General features: G+C 41.2%; 1 protein-coding gene across 1 annotated transcript in view; it reads left to right on the top strand.

Annotated features, from left to right (window-relative positions):
* Positions 1–21,784, top strand: part of LOC128614554 (cadherin-22) — a 151,400-nt gene that overhangs the window by 112,688 nt on the left and 16,928 nt on the right. The window contains exons 6-7 of the mRNA XM_053635956.1: positions 4,577–4,764; positions 5,547–5,803. Of these exons, the coding sequence (XP_053491931.1) occupies positions 4,577–4,764; positions 5,547–5,803 (445 nt within the window). The remainder of the gene's footprint in view (positions 1–4,576; positions 4,765–5,546; positions 5,804–21,784) is intronic.

Below are 21,784 nucleotides of genomic sequence, written 5' to 3'. Positions count from 1 at the left end.
GCCTTATTATCTTCAGCGAGACTGCATGTTGGTTGTTTGTGTAAAGAAACAAAAGACGCTTCATTTCCTCTCTATCAAACTTTTCTATCCCTTTAAAAAAAGAGAAGAAAAAAAGGAATGAGCGGGAGAGAAAAATATGAGTGAGAGAAGTGTGTTACGGCTTGCTTCCGTTTCATCACAGGGAGTAGTGCACACTTTCTGTGTGAAGTGTCTAGGTTGGAGCATGTGATTGTAACGCCTACAGTAGGCAGCTCCGCTCGCGACTCGCTCTCTTCTCGTAAGCCGAAGCGAGTTGGGTTTCAGAGCCTTGCGGATCTGGGCTGGCCGCTGCCGAGGCAGCTAGCCATAGAGGAGCTGGAGATGAGCGCTGCTCTATCTCTTGCTCTGTCTTACGAGTCCGGCTCTCTGCTGGATTTTGGAGTCTGCGTCACGGCGACTCCTTCCGCTATGGAAAGCCAAAAAGGAAAAAAAGAGAAAAAAAACACGCACACAAAAATAATAGTAATAATTCCTCCCTGACTCAGAGGAGCCAGAATGGTGTGCTAAAAACTGAGAGCAGCGTATAAAGAGCTGCTTGAAGTGATTACTAAGGCTGGATGAGCTTTTTCTCCCCAGTGAAAGTAAATCCCTCACACTGCAGAAAACTCCCCTTTCTTCCAGGAGTGCATGACAAAATATCAGGCTTCTGGGGGAAAACCATGCATAAGCCGTATTTATAACCCCACGATGTTGGATTACTCGGCCATTGTGGGGGATGACTGGCTATTTAGCTATGCTGAAGGTGGAGGAGGTTCTTGCGAGCTACCTCTCTTCATCGACGGCAGGTAATTTAGGGGGGCCGGCTTTGCCATCCAAGCCACCGTGTAAGGCCACCGTGGCATTGGTGGGCAAGGCCTTTGCAGTAGTAGTCTTGCTTGTGGGTCACTGCAGACAATGACAGTGTTGCAGGCCTACCAAGCAGACCTGCTGAGTGAGCTCGACATATGGCGGCATTCATCCAGTTCCTTCCCTGTTGTGTCGAGTTCACCCGGGCATCCACGAGTGGAGCCTGGGCCAGCACTAGTGCGAGGGAGACACAGAAGGTGAGTATGGCAGCCCGCCAACCCCCACAGACAGCCAGGGGAACCGGGCGGCCGCAGTCGCAGCCTGCTACTAGGCCTGATCTGAGAATGGTCAAAAAGGCCAAGCAGACAAAGAAGAGCGGTCCTGAGGGGCTGTGGAGGAACGAATCAGGAGACATGAGGATGTTAGGGCAGTTAGCCCCCAGTGATACTGTAGGGCCTCCCCTAGCCAAGACGGTCCCAAGTTTTCAGTGTTCTCTGGTCAGCGAGCTGTCACAGGGCATCGAAAATCTGATGCTATCCCTCCAATAGAATGTGGAATAGTTAACGTCACTAAAAGACCGTCTGGCAGCGTGGAAACTACTGCCAAATGTGTCTCTATGGGTTTTGTCTACTGGAGAAAAGGGTTACCGGGTCCAGTTTAGAGCTTGACCTCCCCTGGTTGAGAGGTGTACTCACCACAGTAGTCAGCACAAACCAGAGCCTGACATTAGCACAGGAAGTAAGATCCCTCTTGGACAAAGGGGCCATAGAACATGTACCCGTTCCCTGAGGGCGGGAGGTTTTTACAGCCATTATTTCCTGGTCCCCAAACAATAGGAGTAACAATATGAAACAATAAAAATAGGACAATAGGAAACAATATGCGGCCAATTTTAGATCTGCGTCATCTGAACTGTACTCTTCGGACATACTCCTAAGGTTGTATATTCCTAAGGTGCCTACCCTGCTGCCCACCCTGTGGTGTTGCAGGCTTTCTGCCCTCCTCTGTTCCTCACACTGGAACAAGAAAGGATGCACCTGCTGTGTCCACTAAGGGCTCTCTGTACTTACGTCCACCGCTCTGGCCAGTGGCGTAAGTCGGAGCAGCTGCTGGTCTGCTTTGGCAGCGACAGTAGAGGTGATGCTGTGTCAAAGCAGCGCATTTCTAATTGGATAGTGGAAGCAATCTCTATTGCTTATGAGGCGCGCAGTCTCGCTACACCTCTGGGCATTAGGGCTCATTCCACTAGGGCGGTCACCTCCTTGAAGGCTTTGTCCAAAGGGGTATCCTTACAGGATGTGTGTGCTGCTGCAGGGTGGTCTACGCCACACACATTCATTCATTATTACAGCCTGGATATTCATTCCACCCCGGGCTCGAGTGTCTTGCAGTGACCCTCGGGCTTGGGTCTTTTTGAACAGGCCATACCCTCGGTATGTCGGAATGGGTATTCTCGTTCCCATACTGTTATGGTAAACGCAATGTCGAGTTCCCTTTGAAAGGGAACGTCTGGGTTACGCATGTAACCCTGTTCCCTGAGAAGGAAACAAGATGTTGCATAGCTTTGTCATACCATTGTAAAACGTAACGTCTCGTCCCCTTCTCAGGGAACAGGGTTACATGCATAACCCAGACGTTTTCCCCAGGAAGTCTCACATCCAGGTACTGGCCAGGCTCAACCTTGCTTAGCTTCAGTGTATGCAGTATGTATCCACTTAGCCAGTCATGGGGCAGCAGCACAATGCACAAAATCATGCAGATACAGGTCAAGAGCTTCAGGTAATGTTCACATCAAGCATCAGAATGGGAAAAACATGTGATTTCTGTGACTTTGATCATCTCATGGTTGTTAGTATCAGATGGGCTGGTATTTCAGAAACCGTTGATTTCTTGGGATTTTCACACAAAACAGTCTCAGAGTTTACAGAGAATGGTGAGAAAAACCAAAAAAAAAAACACTGAATGAGTGACAGTTTTGTGGGTGGAAACACCTTGTTGATAAGTGAGGTCAGAGGAGAGTGGCCAGATTGGTTTGAGCTGCCTGGAAGTCTATAGTAACTCAAATAATTACTCTTTAGAACTTTGGTGAGCAGAAAAGCATCTCAGCAGGCACAAAACATCAAACCTTGAGGTGGATGAGCTACAATAGCAGAATACCAGATTGGGTTCCACACATGTCAGCCAAGAACAGGAATCTGAGGCTATCATGAGCACAGACTCACCCAAACTGGACATTACCTGAAGCTCTTCACCTGTATCTGTATGCTTTTTCTTGCATTGAGCTGCTGCCACATGATTTTCTTATTTGATAACTGTATGTATGTGCAAGTGTACAGGTGTTCCTAATAAAGTGGATGGTGAGTGTACATGATGCTGTCATATTACAGCAAACTAGCGACTCCATTTCCCAGAAGGCACCGCAAACTACAAACATGGTCAACGACGACTACAAATCCCAAAGTACACACAGACATGTCACCTGTGCCTGAGGAATAATCACATACACCTGTTCCCAATCACATTCACAATCACACCACACTATAAAAGAGACTGCTCATTCATAATGTCTTTGTGAAGTAATATGTGCAGTTGGTATTGTCCTTGTCATTTACCAAGCTGTGCCACTGTGGTGTTGTTTCTGGTTATGATTCTGCTTTACCCTTGACCTTGATTTTTGCCTTACCTTCTCTAGCCTGTTTACCTGATCGCCTGACCACTGCCTGTCTTTCTTGTTGTTTTTGCCTTGCCCTCTGGAGTATATGCTCACCAATAAAGCGCTTAACTGCGATTGCATCTGTCCTCAACCCTCATTACATGACAAATGCACTGTTACAGATCTGATGTTCTTACTAAGATCAATGTTTATATATATATATATATATATATATATATATATATATATATATATATATATATATATATATATAATATTAATATAAAATAATAGTTGCAACATGACTTCTCAACATAATTTGGGGTGTGTTTCCAGCAGGGGAAATCTGAAGTACAGTTATCACTGACTGTTATTTTACAATTTTTGTTATTGGTTATGCTGCATAGGGGTTCTTAAATAGTTCAGTAATATGTATGTCTTTTTCCACCCAGCCAAAAATGGTCAGTATGCTTGCTAAACTGCAGGACTGAATATTAACTAAATTGCTATGCTGTGTGATTCGTAGCAGCAGCATGCAAGCTGTGACTTCTGTATTGTGAAAAATGTCCCCAAAGCATCACATTTAAAAACTGCCTAGTGTTGTTCCAAAAGCACAAAAGGTGTTTGATTAAGGCAGTGCAAAATGGTCTCTCCTACCAAGATACAGTAGGCATGTACCTTGCCTTACCAAACACCCATGCCTTGCAAATTGTCCCAGCGTGGCATGCCCCTCCATACCGAGGGCAGTGTTGGCTCAGTGAATAAGGCTCTGGGCTACTGATCAGAAGTTTAGGTGTTTAAGACCCAGAAATTAGAAATGCCATTGTAGGGCCATAGAGGAATATACCTAAACCTTTTTGCTCCAGGGGAGCTATCATGGCTGACCCTGCGCTCTGACCCCAACTTCCTAACGAGATGAGATATGTGAAGAAAGAATTTCTCTGTAATGTATAAATGTGACAAACAAAGGCATTTTTATTTAATTGCATAACTTAATTGCAGCTAGATATGTATGCCTACTGGATTTACAGCTTAGAGGAAGGAATATGAGGCTTTCTTCATCTCTGTCCCTTCTCTTTTCCTCCTTCTGCTTATTAGAGATGTGTCAGTTTTCAGTTCCAGAAGGGATGGCAGTGGGCACATCGGTGGGTCGGGTGATGGCCATGGATGCAGACATGGGCAAGAACACGGACATGAGCTACTTGATTAAAGACGAGGAAGGAGGAGAGCTCTTCAGAGTCTCCACTGACACCGACACACAAGAAGCCATCATCATCATCAAGAAGGTACACTCTGTTCTACTCCAATATGCAAAGTAAAGAAAAAAATGTGTAGAGACCTGGGAAAACCCTACACATGATGAACTTTTGACATTTCCTATTTTAGATTTAGGCTCCTAAATTAGATATAGGCTACAAAATTTGAAAGCATATAAAATATTTCTGTATTGTTTTGGGAATATGTATATACTGTATGTATAGGTGGAGGTGCCAGAATATATAGTGTTATTTTTGTTATTTATTATACTTCCAGTGCATATCCACTTCAAATTTACATACATAATGTATTTTGACATTGTACTTATGAATATGAACAAAAAGTACATATTCATAAGCATAAAGATAGGTTTAAAAATTTAAACTGATAGGGAAAACAGTATGTGGACCCAACAAATTACCAACATTTACAGAAACTGTTGATCTACTGGGAATTTCACACACAGCAGTGTCCAGTGTTTACAGAGAATGGTGCAAAAAAAGCAAAAAACATTCTGTATGTGGAGGGTCTGCAGGTTGAAACACCTTGTTGATGAGAGAAATCGGAGGAGAATGACCAGTCTGGTTTGAGTTGACAGGAAGTCTATAGTAACTCAAATAAGCACACTTTACATGCTGGTGAGCAGAAGTAATGAGCAGAAAAGCATCTCAGAATGCACAACATCAAATCTTGATGTGGATGAGCTACAACTGCAGTAGACCACATCAGGTCACTATGTCATTCTAAGTACAATACGTACAGTAAGGTTTAAATATTGGTTTCTTGCCTTCTTTTTTACTGTACCTTGTAGCCTCTGGACTATGAGAAGAAACGCACCCATAATGTGGTGGTGGAGGCGGTGAATAAGCATGTGGATCCACGCTTCGTGGACCTGGGCTCTTTCCGGGACCAGACCATTGTCAGAGTCAGTGTGTCAGATGTGGATGAACCTCCAGTCTTCTTTCCACCCACCGGAGCTATTATGGAAGTACAGGAGGATGCCAAGCAAGGGGCTCTTGTGGGCTTTGTTACAGCCAGGGACCCAGATGTGGACAATGTCCCTCTTAGGTAATAATAAAATCATTAAAAAGCATTATAAACATCTATTAAAGCTATATTAAAGCAATTTAATAATTTTTTATTAAAATCAACCCTTATAACTGTAGTGTTTTTAATATTCCTTAGATTTATTAGAGCGGTCAAATCTTCCTATTTGTGAACAAAACACATATTTTCAGAAATTGCTATTGCGTGTGTGTGTGTGTGTGTGTGTGTGTGTGTGTGTGTGTGTGTGTATTTATGACCTGTCCCTGGTCATTTAGATAAGGATATATTTCCGCTGTTGACAAGACACCTTATGTGAGATATACTTACCGAGTTGCTTACTGAGATAATACCCTACATCACTTAGTGTTTCCCAGTACTAATCCATGAGTCCATTTACATTCCATTTCCCTGCACTAGATTTACTCACCTGACAGTTCATCTCCCCCTTTCAGTTACATTCAAAACTCTCTGTCTAAAAAAAAAACCTATCCCAATGCAATCATATAGTGCAGGAACATCAGCCATCTCTGCCATTGCTTCCATAAGATATGTTCATGATTCTGATTTTCCAACTCCCTTACAGACAATAATGATGACAAATCTGTTTACTATTTGAAATTTACCTCTGCTAGATCACTCTTAATAATGAAAGTGCCATCCATTTTTGTGTGATACAGTGCCCTCCACTAATATTGGCACCCTTGGTAAATATGAGCAAAGAAGGCTGTGGAAAAAGTGAGTTTTTTTCGTTAAAAATTCAGAAAAATATTCTGCTCTCAAAAATACTCTGCTCTTGCAGATATCAAACAATTGCAAATACAACACAGGTTTATAAAAAAATCTTTGTTAAATATAAGTGTGCAACAATTGTTGGCACCCCCATGAATTCGTATGAGAAAAATATATTTGAAGTAAATTCACATTGATATTTTACATTTTTTAGTACACCTGGAGGATTAGGAAAAGGAAATTGCTTAATCATTACTTCCTGTTTCACAGGGGTATAAATATGAGGTAACACATAGGCCAGATTCCCTTAGTCATTCATAACAGTGTGTAAGACCAAGGAATATAGCTGTGATGTGCGGCAAAAGGTTGTTGAGCTTCACAAAATGGGAAGTGGCTATAAGAATATAGCAAAAGCATTGAAAATGCCCATTTCCACCATCAGGGCAGTAATTAAGACATTCCAGGCAACTGGAAATGTTATGAATCAACCTGGAATTGGATGTGTTTATATTGTCTCAACGCACTACAAAGTGGATTGTTTGAGTGGCCAAAAAGGAACACAGCTGGAGAATTGCAGAAGTTAGTTGTGTCTTGGGTCACAAAGTCTCTAAAACTACAATCTGAAGTCACCTACATCACCACAAGGGTTTCAAGAAAAAAGCCTCTACTCTCATCCAAAAACATACTCAAGCGTCTTCAGATTGCCAGATACTATTGGAACTTCAAATGGGATCAGGTTCTATGGTCAGATGAAACCAAAATAGAGCTTTTTGGCAATAAACACCAGAGGTCGTTTTGGCGCACACAGAGAGGTAGCCATATGGAAAAGTACCTCATGCCCACGGTTAAATATGGTGGTGGCTCTTTAATGATTTGGGGCTGTTTTTCTGCCAGAGGACCTGGAGATTTTGTTAGGATATATGGCATCATGGACTCTGACTGCTTCTGCCAGAAAGCTTAAAATGGGCCATGATTGGATCTTCCAGCAGGACAATGATCCAAAAAATACATCAAAATCAACACAAAAATGGTTTACTGTCCACAAAATCAAGGTCCTGCCATGGCCTTCCCAGTCCCTGACTTGAAAACCATAGAAAACCTGTGGGGTGAACAAAGAGGAGAATCCATCAGCATGGACCTCGAAATTGGAAGGATCTGGAGAGATTTTGTATGGAGGAATGGTCTCAGATCCCTTGCCATGTATTCTCCAACCTCATCAGTCATTATAGGAGAAGACTCAGAGCTGTTATCTTGGCAAAGGGAGGAAGCACAAAGTATTGACTAAAAGGGTGCCAATAATTCTTGCACCCCCATATTTAACAATGATATATTTTTTGGTTAAACCTGTTTTGTTTGCAATTGTTTGATATCCATGTGAGCAGAGCATTTTTGTGAATTTTTGAACAAAAGATCAAAAGGTGGGGGGTATGGGGGTGATGGAAATGGAGGGGTTTCAGGGGGAAAATGATATGTTCTGTATTAAAAAAAATTCTTTATTCAAAATGATAAACTGGTGAATTTGACCCAAGGGCCTCAAAAGACTTAATAATATTGATATACAGGAGTCAGGATTTACTGTGAGCTCAGATATGGACTTTGAACAATAAATCCTATAATTTTTTTTTTTTCCTGTAAACACACTGATAGACCCACCTTTTTCTGACTTTGCTGGCAGTGGTATGCTGAGCTCATTGGTACAGCTCTACGGGAATAAAAGATGAATACTAGCCATAAAACCTATTACTCACACATATATAATGTAAATTAGAACCATAGATATAGAACTCCAGGTGTAAAGAACAGAGCAGTACCATGCAGATTAGCTTGCATGCACCCATGAACAGCATCACTCCTGTGGCCATTGTGACCACTTATAATTTCTACTGGGCTCAACTAAATGAAAAATGCTGTGCCTCATGGTTATCTTATGCACCTTTACCACCCTCACTACCAGTGGACATCTTCTACAACCCAACCTCTGCAACGTTACCCCCCGCGGCCCTTTTTCCCCTGTGTTTGTGCCACAGGTTTTGTGTTGTGGGAACCTCCTTACACAGAGAAATAAGTCTGTGGGGTGTCAGCAAAGGTACATGAAAAGAGGTTAAAATTTTATACTGAGATGGGAGCTGTAATTCATATGTGACATCTTTAATTGTACTCTATATTGAATGGACCAAAGTAATAAGGCTTACAGTACATTTATTACTTTCCTCCAGAAATCATAGATTTCTCATAAAGGACCTTATATGGTTGCCAGGTTTCCCCAACAATGATGACCTGCTTGTTCTTTATAATTTCTCACCACATTCTCCATCCTCTTGTGTGTGTTCTCCCAAACTCCTCTTTATCTAGTCAGCTACTGGGGAGGTTGGTAGGTGATAAATCTCAGGAGAATATGAGAGGTTGGTAATCTAGGAGGCACTAGAAAAGGACTAAACCTGTAGTATAATGAATGATGGAATGCCGTGCTTTATCAGGGATAAAGTCGACAGATTTGGCTATAGGCAGATTTTTGTGGACCTTAGCTTTCCAAAGATAGATCAGGAGGAAACAAAACAATGTATATCAAAGGCCACACTGTCCTACCTAATATCTATGGGCCGTTGCATGGTTAGTTTTGATCTCTCCTGGATGACCTGAAAAAAGAGAGGAGTGGGACCAGGTGTAAGGGCCATGGCATAAGGTGTTCTCCTGGCCTACAGGAGTAGTGCAGCTAGTAGCATGAGCTGGAGATGTTGAAATTGGTAGGTGGGGAATGAAGAGACGTTGGAACTGAGTACATTCACAATGTTTATTACAGTACACACAATCCATACACAGAAGAGATCTTGTAAAACAATTTTAAGAAGTGTAAAGTTGAAGCTGAAACCAGTTGAAAACAGTGTACCAGGTTGTTCCCCCTAGGGAGAGAACAGACAGCAACAAAGGACAGAACATAAGACATGCTTTAACATGCTACTCTGTATTTTACCATTTAACCTAACTGCCAAGACAACACTAGCTACTACTCTTAAGCCTCAACAAAAATGCAAGGGGTGTTACCTGCCCTCTTACCTAGTGCAGACATCCCACCCTGCAAAAACTCATTTAACTCATTTCAAGGTGGTAGCTCCACCACCCCTGCAACCCATCTCACCCATATATACTCAGCATAAAAAAAAAATGAAACGTCCTCTCACATTCAACTGCTTTTATTTCCAGCAAATTTCTTAACATGTGTAAATATTTGTATTAACATTAAAAGGTTCAATGACTGAGACGTAAACTGAACAAGTTTCACAGATGAACAGAAATGGAATAATGAGTCCCTGAACAAAGGGGGAGGGGGGTGAATATCAAAAGTAACAGTCAGTATCTGGTGTGGCTACCAGCTGCTTTAAGTGCATTAAAGTGCATCTCATCCTCATGGACTGCACCAGATTTGTCAGTTCTTGCTGTGAGATGTTACTCCACTCTTCCACCAAGGCATTTGCAAGTTCTTATGGTTACATTGAATTTTCCACTGCAAGGACGATCAGATTGTCCTTCCTGTCCCCCTGTAGCACTGTCTTAGGTGTCTCACATTATGGACATTGCAGTTTATTGCTCTGGCCACATCTGCAGTCCTCATGCCTCCCTGCAGCAGGCCTATGGCATGTACACACATGTAAGCAGACACCCTAGGCATCTTTGATCTGCTGTTTTTCAGAGTCATTAGAAAGGTCTCTTAAGTGTTTAGTTATTGTAACTGTGACCATAATTGCCTACCACCTGTAAACTGTTAGTGTCTTAAGGACTGTTCCACAGGTGCATGTGCAATAATTGTTTATGGTTCATTGAACAAGCATGAAAAACATAATGTAAACCCTTTCCGATAAAGATCTTATTTGGATTTTGCAAAATTATCTTTAAAATACAGTTTCCTGAAAAAGTATTTGCTTAGTGTGTGTGTGTGTGTGTGTGTGTGTGTGTGTGTGTATATATATATATATATATATATATATATATATATATATATATATATATATATATATATATATATATATATATAGTATATAAAACCAGAAAAACCAGAAAAAACACACAACAGCGATTAGCAGACAGGCACGTGTCAACAAAATCACCTAAAACACGCCAGAGATTTGCGCACATGCTCAGAGATACTTCTGTCTCCTCTGCGAGTGGAATATCGCCCATTTATACTCTCCCCTCGCTTGCTGGATCGTGGAATTCTTCCGTGCCGCGCACCCTTCACCGGCCGTGTGTGTGACGGCGGCCCCGCCCCGCTGCCATGTGCTCTCTGGCCCTCCAAAACATTGGTGGCGCTGAAGTGGAGCTGTCTCTTCAGCGCCACCGCGGCAGTCGCGAGAGGAGTGATCTTTGTTTCCTGTGCGGCGGCCGCCGGCCTGTCGCCACAATATTGCAGGTTGCTCTGGACAAACAATTCCACAGCCAGAGCACCCAGAAATCAGGACCAGCTATCACACAAAAATGTTTATTGAAAAGTAAGCTGCTGCTAAGGTTAAATGGCAAAAGAGACACCGATATAAATCTTGTCCAGTGTTGTGTGTAATTCTCTTCACACTGTCTATACACTTCATATAGGCAGTCCTGCGGCATCGTTTTTACACTGTTGTATAAAGTAAATTAAGTCTCTTATAGGCATTTATGTTCTGTTGCAGGTACATCAGGACTCCTCCCACTGAAACTTCCCACGCTGTGCCCCATTTTCTTGTGCTCTCATTGGCTGTAGGTCAACGCTGCAGTTATATTCAATCAAAACACATTTCAAATTACACAATTCGGAATCATAGACAGGTCTAGATGTTTAATATGCTAGAATATCTCACTGACACCAGTTCCACATCTGTGCTTCTCTCAGATTGTGTATTTGATCATTCATACGTTGCGTTCGTCGCTCATGGGAGAAAGCTCTGATTTGCCTATGATTTCAGGCTTTTGTCAGCGATCTCCACAAAACTGTTGGCGAGTGAAAATCGCATAGTGTAAACACGGCATAACATGCCCACTCCAAAAGAGCAAACATGTTTGCAAATACCTAGGTGTTCCTCAACCAGTAGGCATGTAAGCGTCTGTTAGCCACCACATTTTAGAACCCTTCTTGTGGTGAATTTATAATTTTGAATGATAAGGTCGTTAGTTTAACCTAGGGTTAGTTTATCTCAAGCCTCTGGTTCTTATTATACGTGCAAGATAAAAAAAACACTAGAGGGTTATGATCAGTGCATACCACAACTGATTTATCATCGCCGGAGATTTCAATCATGCAAATCTCAGTCAGCGCTCCTTACATTTCATCAACATCTTCATCTTGTTTACACAAACATCCCCAGCATGTACAGGGCAGCGACACTCGGCGCATGTGGCTGGGCATTTAGGCCATCAGCAACTACAGGACAACATCACCCGCCTGTGACAGTGATGCCTCCCTTCCAGATACGCTGAACAACTTCTATGCTCGGTTTGAGGCGCAGAATGATGTGGCAGCAAGGAAGACCACCCCTCCTCCTAACGACCAGGTGCTGTGTCTATCCATGGCTGATGTGAGCGAAAACTCTATGCAGAGTCAACCCATGGAAGGCTGCTGGACCAGACAATATTCCTGGCAGAGTGTTCAGAGGATGTGCAGACCAGCTGGAAAATGTTTTCACTGATATCTTCAACATCTCCTTGAGCAGCGCCATCGTTCCAACATGCTTCAAGGCTACCACCATTGTCCCCATGCCGAAGAAGTCTTCAGTGCCCTGCCTCAATGACTACCATCCCGTTGCACTCACATCCATCATCATGAAGTGCTTCGAGAGGCTCGTGATGAGGCACATCAAGACTCTGCTACCCTCCTCCTTGGACCCACTGCAGTTCACGTATTGCCCCAACCGCTCAACAGATGATGCCATTGCCACCACCCTACATCTGGCCCTCACCCACCTGGACAAGAAGAACACCTACGTTCGAATGCTGTACATAGACTTCAGTTCAGCATTCAGCACACAATCATTCCTCAGCACCTGATTGGAAAGTTGAACCTACTGGGCCTGAACACCTCCATCTGCAACTGGATCCTGGACTTGCTGACTGGGAGACCTCAGTCATTACAGATCGGGAACAGCATCTCGAGCACCACCACACTGAGCACAGGGGCCCCTCAGGGCTCTGTGCTCAGTCCATTGCTGTTCACTTTGCTGACTCACGACTGTGCAGCAATGCACAGCTCCAATCACATCATTAAGTTCATCAATGACACGACTGTGGTGGGTCTCATCAGCAAGAACAATGAGTCAACATACAGAGAGGGAGTGCAATGATTAACAGACTGGTGCAGAGCCACCAACCTGTCTCTGAACGTGGACAAAAGAAAAGAGGCCACTCTCTGCTGAACATCGATGGTTCCTCCGTGGAGATCTTAAAGAGCACCAAGTTCCTTGGTGTTCACCTTACGGAGAACCTCACATGGTCCCTCAACATCAGCTCCATAACCAAGAAAGCCCAGCAGCATCTCTACTTTCTGCGAAGGGAGAGAGGCTGAAGAAAGCCCATCTGCCACCTCCCATCCTCACAACATTCTACAGAGGAACTATTGGGCACATCCTGAGCAGCTGCATCACTGTCTGGTTCGGAAATTGCACCTCATCGGATCACAATACCCTGCAGCGGATAGTGAGGACAGCTGAGAAGATCATTGGGATCGCTCTTCCCTCCATCATACAGGGCAAAGAAATATGATCATGTCACCCCAATTTTAGGATCGCCCCATTGGCTCCCGGTCCATTTTAGGATCCAGTTTAAGATTCTGTTGTTTGTCTTTAAAACTCTTAATTATCAAGCCCCTTATTATCTCAAAGATCTTATTACACCATATTCATCTAGCAGAATATTAAGATCTTCTGATAAGTTTCTTCTGTATTTCCCTTGATCGCGTTTAAAAACTAAGGGGGATAGTGTTTTTTCAGTTGCCGCCCCTCGTTTACGGAATCAATTCACACTGGACATCCACCTTGCATCCTCAATTGTTATTTTTAAAAAGAGGTTGAAAGTATATCTCTTCTCACAGGTGTTTTTAATCTAATTTTTACTATTGTCTATTATCTGTTTTTATTTGGTTTTATTCTGTTTTCTATTGTACTTTTCTGACTGCTCAGCGCTTTGGTCAGCTTTGCTATGTTAAATGTGCTATATAAATAAAATTGACTTACTTACTATCATAGACATTTACACCACATGCTGCATCCACAAAGCCACCATTGTGGATGAACCCACACACTCTTCACCCTCCTGCCATCTGGAAAAAGGTACCGAAGCATTAGGGCCCTCATGGCCAGACTGTGTAACAGCTTCTTCCCCCAAGCCATCAGACTCCTCAATACTCAGAGACTGGACTGACACACAAATACACACACACACACACACACACACACACACACACACACACACACACACACACACACACTCTGAACTGAACACCATCCCACTCCCATTGCAATATTTGCACATTCCTTCATTGACTCCTGCACTCCCATTGCAATATTTGCACATTCCTGCATTGACTTTGTTGCATTTTTGCTGCTACTGTATTCATAAAAATATAGTATTTAATTTATTGTCACTATTATACACTTTACCTGGCTGCTACCACAATAAGACTAAGCTAATCTGCATTTATCCAATTTTCAAGTTATAGTGTCACTCTTTGGCACCTATCTTTTGCACTACCTATTATACTGGAAACTTCCACACTAAAACTGTGCCTGTTGTCCTGTTTTTGTAGTATTGTACTGTCCTTTGTTGTTAGCACATGTTTGCAAGTGCACTTTATGTAAAAATGTGTACCTCTTTTTTAGTTCTGTGTCGTCTCATGTGGTTAGTGTGTTGTTTTATGTAGCACCATGGTCCTGGAGGAACGTTGTTTCGTTTCACTGTGTACTGTATCAGCTGTATATGTTTGAAATGACAATAAAGCCACTTGAACTTGATAGGAGGCTAGAACCAACAAACATCAACAATTTAGTAACAGGGCTAGAGCTTGTTTCTAGAGGTTCTAAGTAGTGGAGTACTTTACCTGATGCTTATTAACTATTGATATATTCCTATTTTGTCCTCTTGGATCAGCACAGCTCCTGCACAAAGAGTACTAGCATCCACCACCAAATTAACACCATTAAATGACACTATAAAATGCATGCTGACAAGACTGAGTTCACACAAAAGACAGCGAAGGACTAAGTAGGGATCTGAGGGAGCCACAACTGACTATTTTTTTACAAAAATGTAGTTAGTAGTAACTATCCATACCAAGGAATCATCACAGTTCCCACCTGTTAGAAGGAATTGGGAAGTTATTGATGGCCATAGCCTGCCCTTGCCCTAGTTGTTTATGAAGATATGTTATTGAAGCTTTAGTAAATTCACACTTTGCTATGTATATCGTCAAAGAAGCTTTTCTCAGCTTCTCCTTGTGGGCAAGGACTCCATATAACTGGGCCGGTCCAAAGAATAAACCACCAAGTCATCCAGGTAAGCACTGCAATTAGATACATCAGCTAATAGCCCATAAGGAGATCCAGTTTAGTTTCAAAATGGGCAGAGTCAACATTATCAGTGCATTCATCTAGTCTTGGCAGAGGAAAAGAATTGGAAACTGTAACTGCATTAACACATCTGTAGACAGTGCAGAACCTATATGTGGAATTGGATTTGGGAACAAGTAACAAAGGCGAACTCCAAAGACTTGTGCTGGGTTTAGCTACATTAAGTCATGTTCCAACAAATAGTCAACTTCTATCTTCATATGCTTGCTCTTTAAGAGGCTTTACAGTTACCTGTACATCATGCTGTAGAACACTGGTTTGAGAGGGAACATTACCAAATAAGGAAGGGAAATCTTGTATTAACCCTGAAATTTCCTTCTTCTGTTCATCTGACAAATGAGATAACATTAATAATAAGTTGCATGAAAACTCAGAGTTTGACTAGCACAAGGCTGAGGTACAATCTGGAATTAATCAGAGCTTTAACTATAACTGGAGCTGTGATCTTACACAGTGGAATGGCCTCAGGAAAATTAGTTGCTATACACAGGTTGGTACAAGGTACTTGAAGTGCATGAATGTAGCTTTTTGAAATTTAAGTACAGGAAAACCTTGAAAATAGCCATATGTTATTTAGCGGTGTTTAAAAAGTGCTTGAATTATATAAGGTCAATAAATACAAAATCACTAAAAAACTTTTGCTTATTTTCAATAGAGCATCAATGCAATCTTTTCACTTAAAATATGACACCCTGTTGCAGCCTCTCCCTCTACTTTTCTTTTTTTTTTCCACAAAAAAGCACCTAGTGACAAATCTAGTGACTTTGGGGCAAATCTTAGCTATTTTCCTTAGAAGAGAGTGGCCAATCCTGCTTTCCCCCTCCGGAGACAGACCTCTCTCTGAAGCTATTCTGTTCAGTGAGTGGCAGAGAGGAGCAGCATGTTTATTCACTTCTAACTTTCTCTCCAAGTGATTATTTTATATATAAATATAGCCAAAATTACAACACAGCCATTGTCTTTAACGTATGTGTGTGATGATTTTGTCCGTCGATGTTGTGGTTATAAATCAGGATTTTAGCATTCCAGAGAAGCATCTTGGAAATGGCTTGGAAGTGACTGCTGGTTAACATGTAGTCTTAATGGGCCATATTTCAGTCACTATTTCATACTCGTCCTGTTGCCTGACAACAGAAACAGAAAAATATGTAAATGAGAACAGCTTTATTGGCATTTTGACTGTATTAAAATACAGTATGTGAGCACAGGGATTAGGAAAGAAGCAAACAAACACTAGGCAGAATGCAAATACATCACAATGATGTAATTAATATGCTAATTATTGAATGACATAATTTAGCGATGTTTAGCGACTTTCCATTGAAAGTTGTTGGCAACAGTGCTCCTGTCACTCACCTGGAGTATATTGATGTTATGGTGAAGATGAAGCAATGCCTGGGAAATGCAAATTTAGTAAAATCTGCTTGTTTGATTATTATCATTATTATTAAGGCTGTGGCTCAGGTGGTAGAGCGGGTTGTTCACTAATTGTGGGATTGGCGGTTTGATTCCTGGCCCACATGATTCCACATACCGAAGTGTCCTTGGGCAAGACACTGAACCCCATTGCCTTGCATGGCATCTCTGCTACCATTGGTTTGTGAGTGTGTGTGTGTGTGAATGGGTGAATGAGACACAGTGTAAAGCGTGTTGGATAAAAGCACTATATAAGTGCAGACCATTTACCTTTATTATTATTACTATATATATATATATATATATATATATATATATATATATATATATATATATAATTATATATATAATTATATATATAATTATTATTTGCAATTTAAAAAGAAGACTTAGAGAAAATGTTTGAATGACATCTCTTGTATAGTCCTTGAAAACAAACAAAAAAATGTGCTTGAAAAGTCCTTGAAAGTCCTGGAATTTCATTATGAAGCATCTGTATGAACACTGTATACAGATAAGGGTTAACAGGTATTGATTTCCAGACTTTGTCTTGGAAAAAGGATCTACATAGTCAACTAAAACTTGTGCAAATGCTCCTATTGCTGGGATTGGATATAATGGAGCGAAGAGAATTGTCTGTTTGGTTTACTTGCATACTGACAAGCACAGAATGGCCGGTAATATTCAGCTTCATCCTTCCTTAAAGCAGGCCAGAAGAAATGCTCAAGTATGCAACTTGCTTTAAATCTGCATCACTGGAACCACAAATAGAGTAGAAACACTTTTCCAGATGAGAATTAGCTTGCTGAGCCTGAATAAGCTGCCAACAAACAATCAGTTGCTTAATATCCTCCTAGCTAGAGATTGTGCCCTTTTACACCGATGGGAGAACTACTGGATTATATTCCCCACTAGTTTTTAAGCTAAAAATGATTCTGACAAATTAATGACATCAGCAAACTCATGTGATTGAGCCCTAGTGACCACACATACAGGGAAAACATTAGACAGGTCCTATTTATTCAACACTTTCAAGACAGGCAGCACTTACCACCAGCTAAGTTGTAACCCAAAAAGAAGTGTGTTCCTTCTACAGGCAATGACTGACTTACTGCAACATTATCCAGACCAATGAATAACTTGGAGGATAACTGGATGCAAAAGCAGTCTAAGATAATTCAAACCAAGACCATGGCAAAACACATGGGTTCCACAAAAGGTCTGCTTTTTTAAAGGTAACACCCATGCCACAATAAGAGACTGAGCTGCAGCAATGTCTCTTAGTCTTACCAGGGTACTGAACTTGAGCCTTAGGAAGTAAAGAAACATAACCTGTGGAAATTAAGGGCTCATAACTAAATTCACACATACTGTTACCAGTATGCACTGAAATCCCTAGCAGAACAGAACCCAATAACACAACTCCCTTGGAGTTAAACTAGTTCTGTCTTGATTATGTTTTAAAGCTGAACAGCTATTCTGTGACCAGCCTTTTGGCAGTAGAAACTCATGTTGTTTAGTTTGTGAATGAATCTGTTTTTGAATGATTCTTTTACAGTAAGCGAATGAATTGTTCTTGTTCACTTCCATATACTGACTCATATTTGTAAAACACATGACTGCATTATCAGCTTTTACCTGTTTTTTAAAGACTGCATTAGAGTGCAGTCTGTGAAGGATGATGTCAATGGTTGGATGTATTGAACGAATACGCCCCTTACTCTGACCTACTGATTCTGAGCGAACTGGTACTTGCAGTTCACGAACAAACTGGTTATTGTCATTCATGAACGGAATGAACAAACTAGGTGAACAAACAAAGACCTGCTGACTCACTGTTGTCGGCTTGGCTGGTAAATGCATGTCTTTCGTTCAGTTTGCCACCCATTCAACAAGAAGAAAAAGAGGGTAAAAATAAGACAAGCCTTACAGTATGTGTTGTTTTGTTCATAGCATAATCCACTACACATGTACACATGTGGTGTTCATACGACTGATGGCTATTTAAAAAAAAAAAAATTGTAGCATTGAAACCTGCTTCATACACGTATGTAAATAATGTGGGTTTTTTTCTAATTACAATTGTATCCTCATTTGTGACCAAATCTAACCTCCACTGACTGAAATGTTTTTCTTGAAAATACGTTCACCAGACCTTCTCTTTGTGGATTGGACATGCCAGTTTTGTCCCTTGAAAACTTGCCATTTTTAAACGAATGTATTGAGTGAATGAAACAATGACTAACTCATAATATCTAAAAAGACACTCACTGGTGTAATGATGCAACTTACGGAAAGGGTCACTGAACGAATCAGTGAACAAATCTTTTTGGTGAACAGAATTAAATGATTCATGTCACTGGGATGAATCAAAATTACCACCGCTTTTATAAACACTGCTTTTTGAAGCTTCAAGGAGGCATAGATGACTGGTCAGAAACCTCGGTTTGGGAAGGTTTAAAAATGCTCTTATGGACAAGTACAAATTTGTATGTGAGCCTAGCAGCTTCTGACAGTGAAGAAACCTAATCACCATTCAGATGACTACCTTCTCAGGCAGATAAATTTTGAATTCCTCTAGCAAAAAGAGTTCTCTAAAAGACTCAAAATTGTTAACCTCACTTGAAGCACACTATTTATCAAATAAAATCTATTTTTCTCTGGCAAATTCAATAAATGTTTGTGAGCTCAATTTTTTAAGGGTCCAGAAAATCTGCTTCAGGGACCAGTTCATAAGCACATATTATTGCCGCTTTAACAGTTTCATAATACGAGCGTTCTTGCAAAAATAGTGAAAAACAAACTTCCTGAGCCTTTCCAACCAACTTGCACTGCAAAAAGAGTATCCAAATCTCTTTTGACCAAAGGTGGAAGAAATATGTTCAAACATACTAAAATAGATATCTACTTCAGCTTCTGATCTGATGGGATGAAGGAACCTGGGGCACGCTTCACCACATGGAGTTCCAATTCCCTGAATTGGATCTCTTTCTCTACCTCCAACTCCATCTTGCGGATAGCTAACTGCATCTCCATTTCCACAGGACAAGCCAAGTGATGCATAGCAGTGAAACAAATAACTATACAACACTAGCATAACTGATATTAACATGAAATCAAATAGCAGAAAACAATTAGCACTGTTATTGCAAAAGCAAAGCACAGAAGCTTAGCAGAGAAGTATGGTAAAGAATACCAATACAAGCAGCGATAAATCAAAACTAAACAACAAAGTGAGAAAAGAGTGTGTGTTTGTGCATGTGAGCCGAAGGGCTGGCTCACTGTCACCACCATTCTCACTTTAAAGAGTGCTCTTCCCATTTCGGAAGCATCCCCATCATTGATTGGCCCAGCAATAATAGGGCAGAGAGCTTCAGTGAAAGATGGGGGAGAGAGAAAGAGAACAATTCACCAAGCAAAACAAGGCAACAAGCTGTCAAGCACAAAGCATGCACACTAATGCTCATGCATTTAACACCAGGTATTCTTCTGGTTTGGGATGAATATGCCTTGTTGGCCAGACAGTTTTTGGCCTGTACAATTCTGAATCTTTTCATCAATGTCCCATTGAATGGCTTTAACTGTACTGTAAGTGGTAGGATTTCTGGGAAAGAGCATCGGTCTTCATGTTCTTACTTCTTGGTTGATACATAATGGTGAAGTTGAAATGGCTTAAAAAGATGTACCTATGAACATGACAAATGACAGGTCTCATCAATGGTGACCCTTCAGAACTGATGATGTAGCCTAGAAAGGAGATGCTTTGCCTGTTGAATTCAAACTTCACTTCTTTAACAAAGAGATTAATTTCTAGGAGGTTCTTGAGAATTGCTCTGAGCTGGCTGAATGTTCAGAGAAGGATGAGGATTAAAGCAAAATGCAATCTATGTAGCTGATTAAACATTTGTCCCCAAGAACATCATTAATAAAGTATTGGACAATGGATGGGCCATTTACAAACCATTTGTCATTATCAAATATCTGTAATGTTGGTAATGAATGCAGGCTTTCATTTGTCTCCCTCTTCTGACTAGGTTATATGTGCTATGGAAATCTAACTTGTGAAAATAATAGCTCTAAAGTAAATGGTACTATTAAAATGGGAAAAGGGTACTTGACAGTAAAGCTATTTAATCCCCTGTAATCAATACAACGGTGGAGACCCTCACCAATTTCTTTCCCATAGACACATAATCCAGGAGCAGTGGGCAGTTTGGATAGTTGGATATATCCCTGTGCAAGGTCTTTGTAAATGTACTCCATGGTCTGAATTTCTACAAGAGATGGAGGGTATGGCCTCAAGCATGGTGAGCTTGATGAGATTCACACTCTACCAGCTTGATGGAGCAATCATAGAAACAGTGTGATGAAAGAGCTATCATATTTGCTTTTCTAAAATCCCCTGTTAGGTCTTGGACTAGATATTGGACTAGGATCTTAACAGGTATTTGTTCAGAAGAGCTTTTTACATATGCGTAGGCTCCAATGATGTGTGGTTTTCTAGACATGATTTGATACCAATATCCGACACTGTCTTCCAGCAGATATGTGGGTTCCTCCAGCAGATATGTTGGTTGTGTTTGAAGAGCCAGGGAAGGCCTAGAATAATAAAGTGACTTGTCATTGGAAGGCCAACAATGGAAATTTCTTTCTGCTAAGTAGCACTGATGTGGAGACAGAGGTGTTAGGTAAAATGGGTGACCTTCCCTGACCCTACTGACCTCCCATCAAGAGCTTGTATGTGTAGAGCTGGGTACACAGGAATTGTACCTCAATGAAGTTCTAAGCAGCTCTGGAATCATTCATGAGTGAATTGACATTTTTAACTTTTCTCCAGTTCAGAACCAGAAATAGCTGAAATGGACTGAAAACAAAACATCTGAAATCACACTGACTGCAATCACAAATTCCAATCAGATTGACTTCTCATATTTCTGGATTAATGGGACATTCTCTGAAGATGTCTAAAGCCTGCATTACATGTATAGACTTTGGCAATATCATTTTACCTGTCATCCAAAGAGAGATAAACCAGGGCTAGGTTTGTGAACACTTTTAGATGAGGTTCAGCTCTCTGGAACAGTAGTGTTACTGAAACCACCCCTTCTTTAGCATTCTTGAAGAAGATGATCCAGTCAGAAAAGGAGGTAAAAAAAAGAGTTCAGATTGACAGAATCACCAAAACAGGATAATTCAGTGGCTAAATCCACATGTAACCCCTTTTGATAAGCCACTGTAATTGATGCCTCATTCCAGCCACTAGTAAGGGCTA

This window comes from Ictalurus furcatus, chromosome 11, assembly GCF_023375685.1.
Source record: "Ictalurus furcatus strain D&B chromosome 11, Billie_1.0, whole genome shotgun sequence".
Lineage (NCBI taxonomy): Eukaryota > Metazoa > Chordata > Actinopteri > Siluriformes > Ictaluridae > Ictalurus > Ictalurus furcatus.
This window is presented reverse-complemented; position numbering and strand designations above follow the sequence as displayed.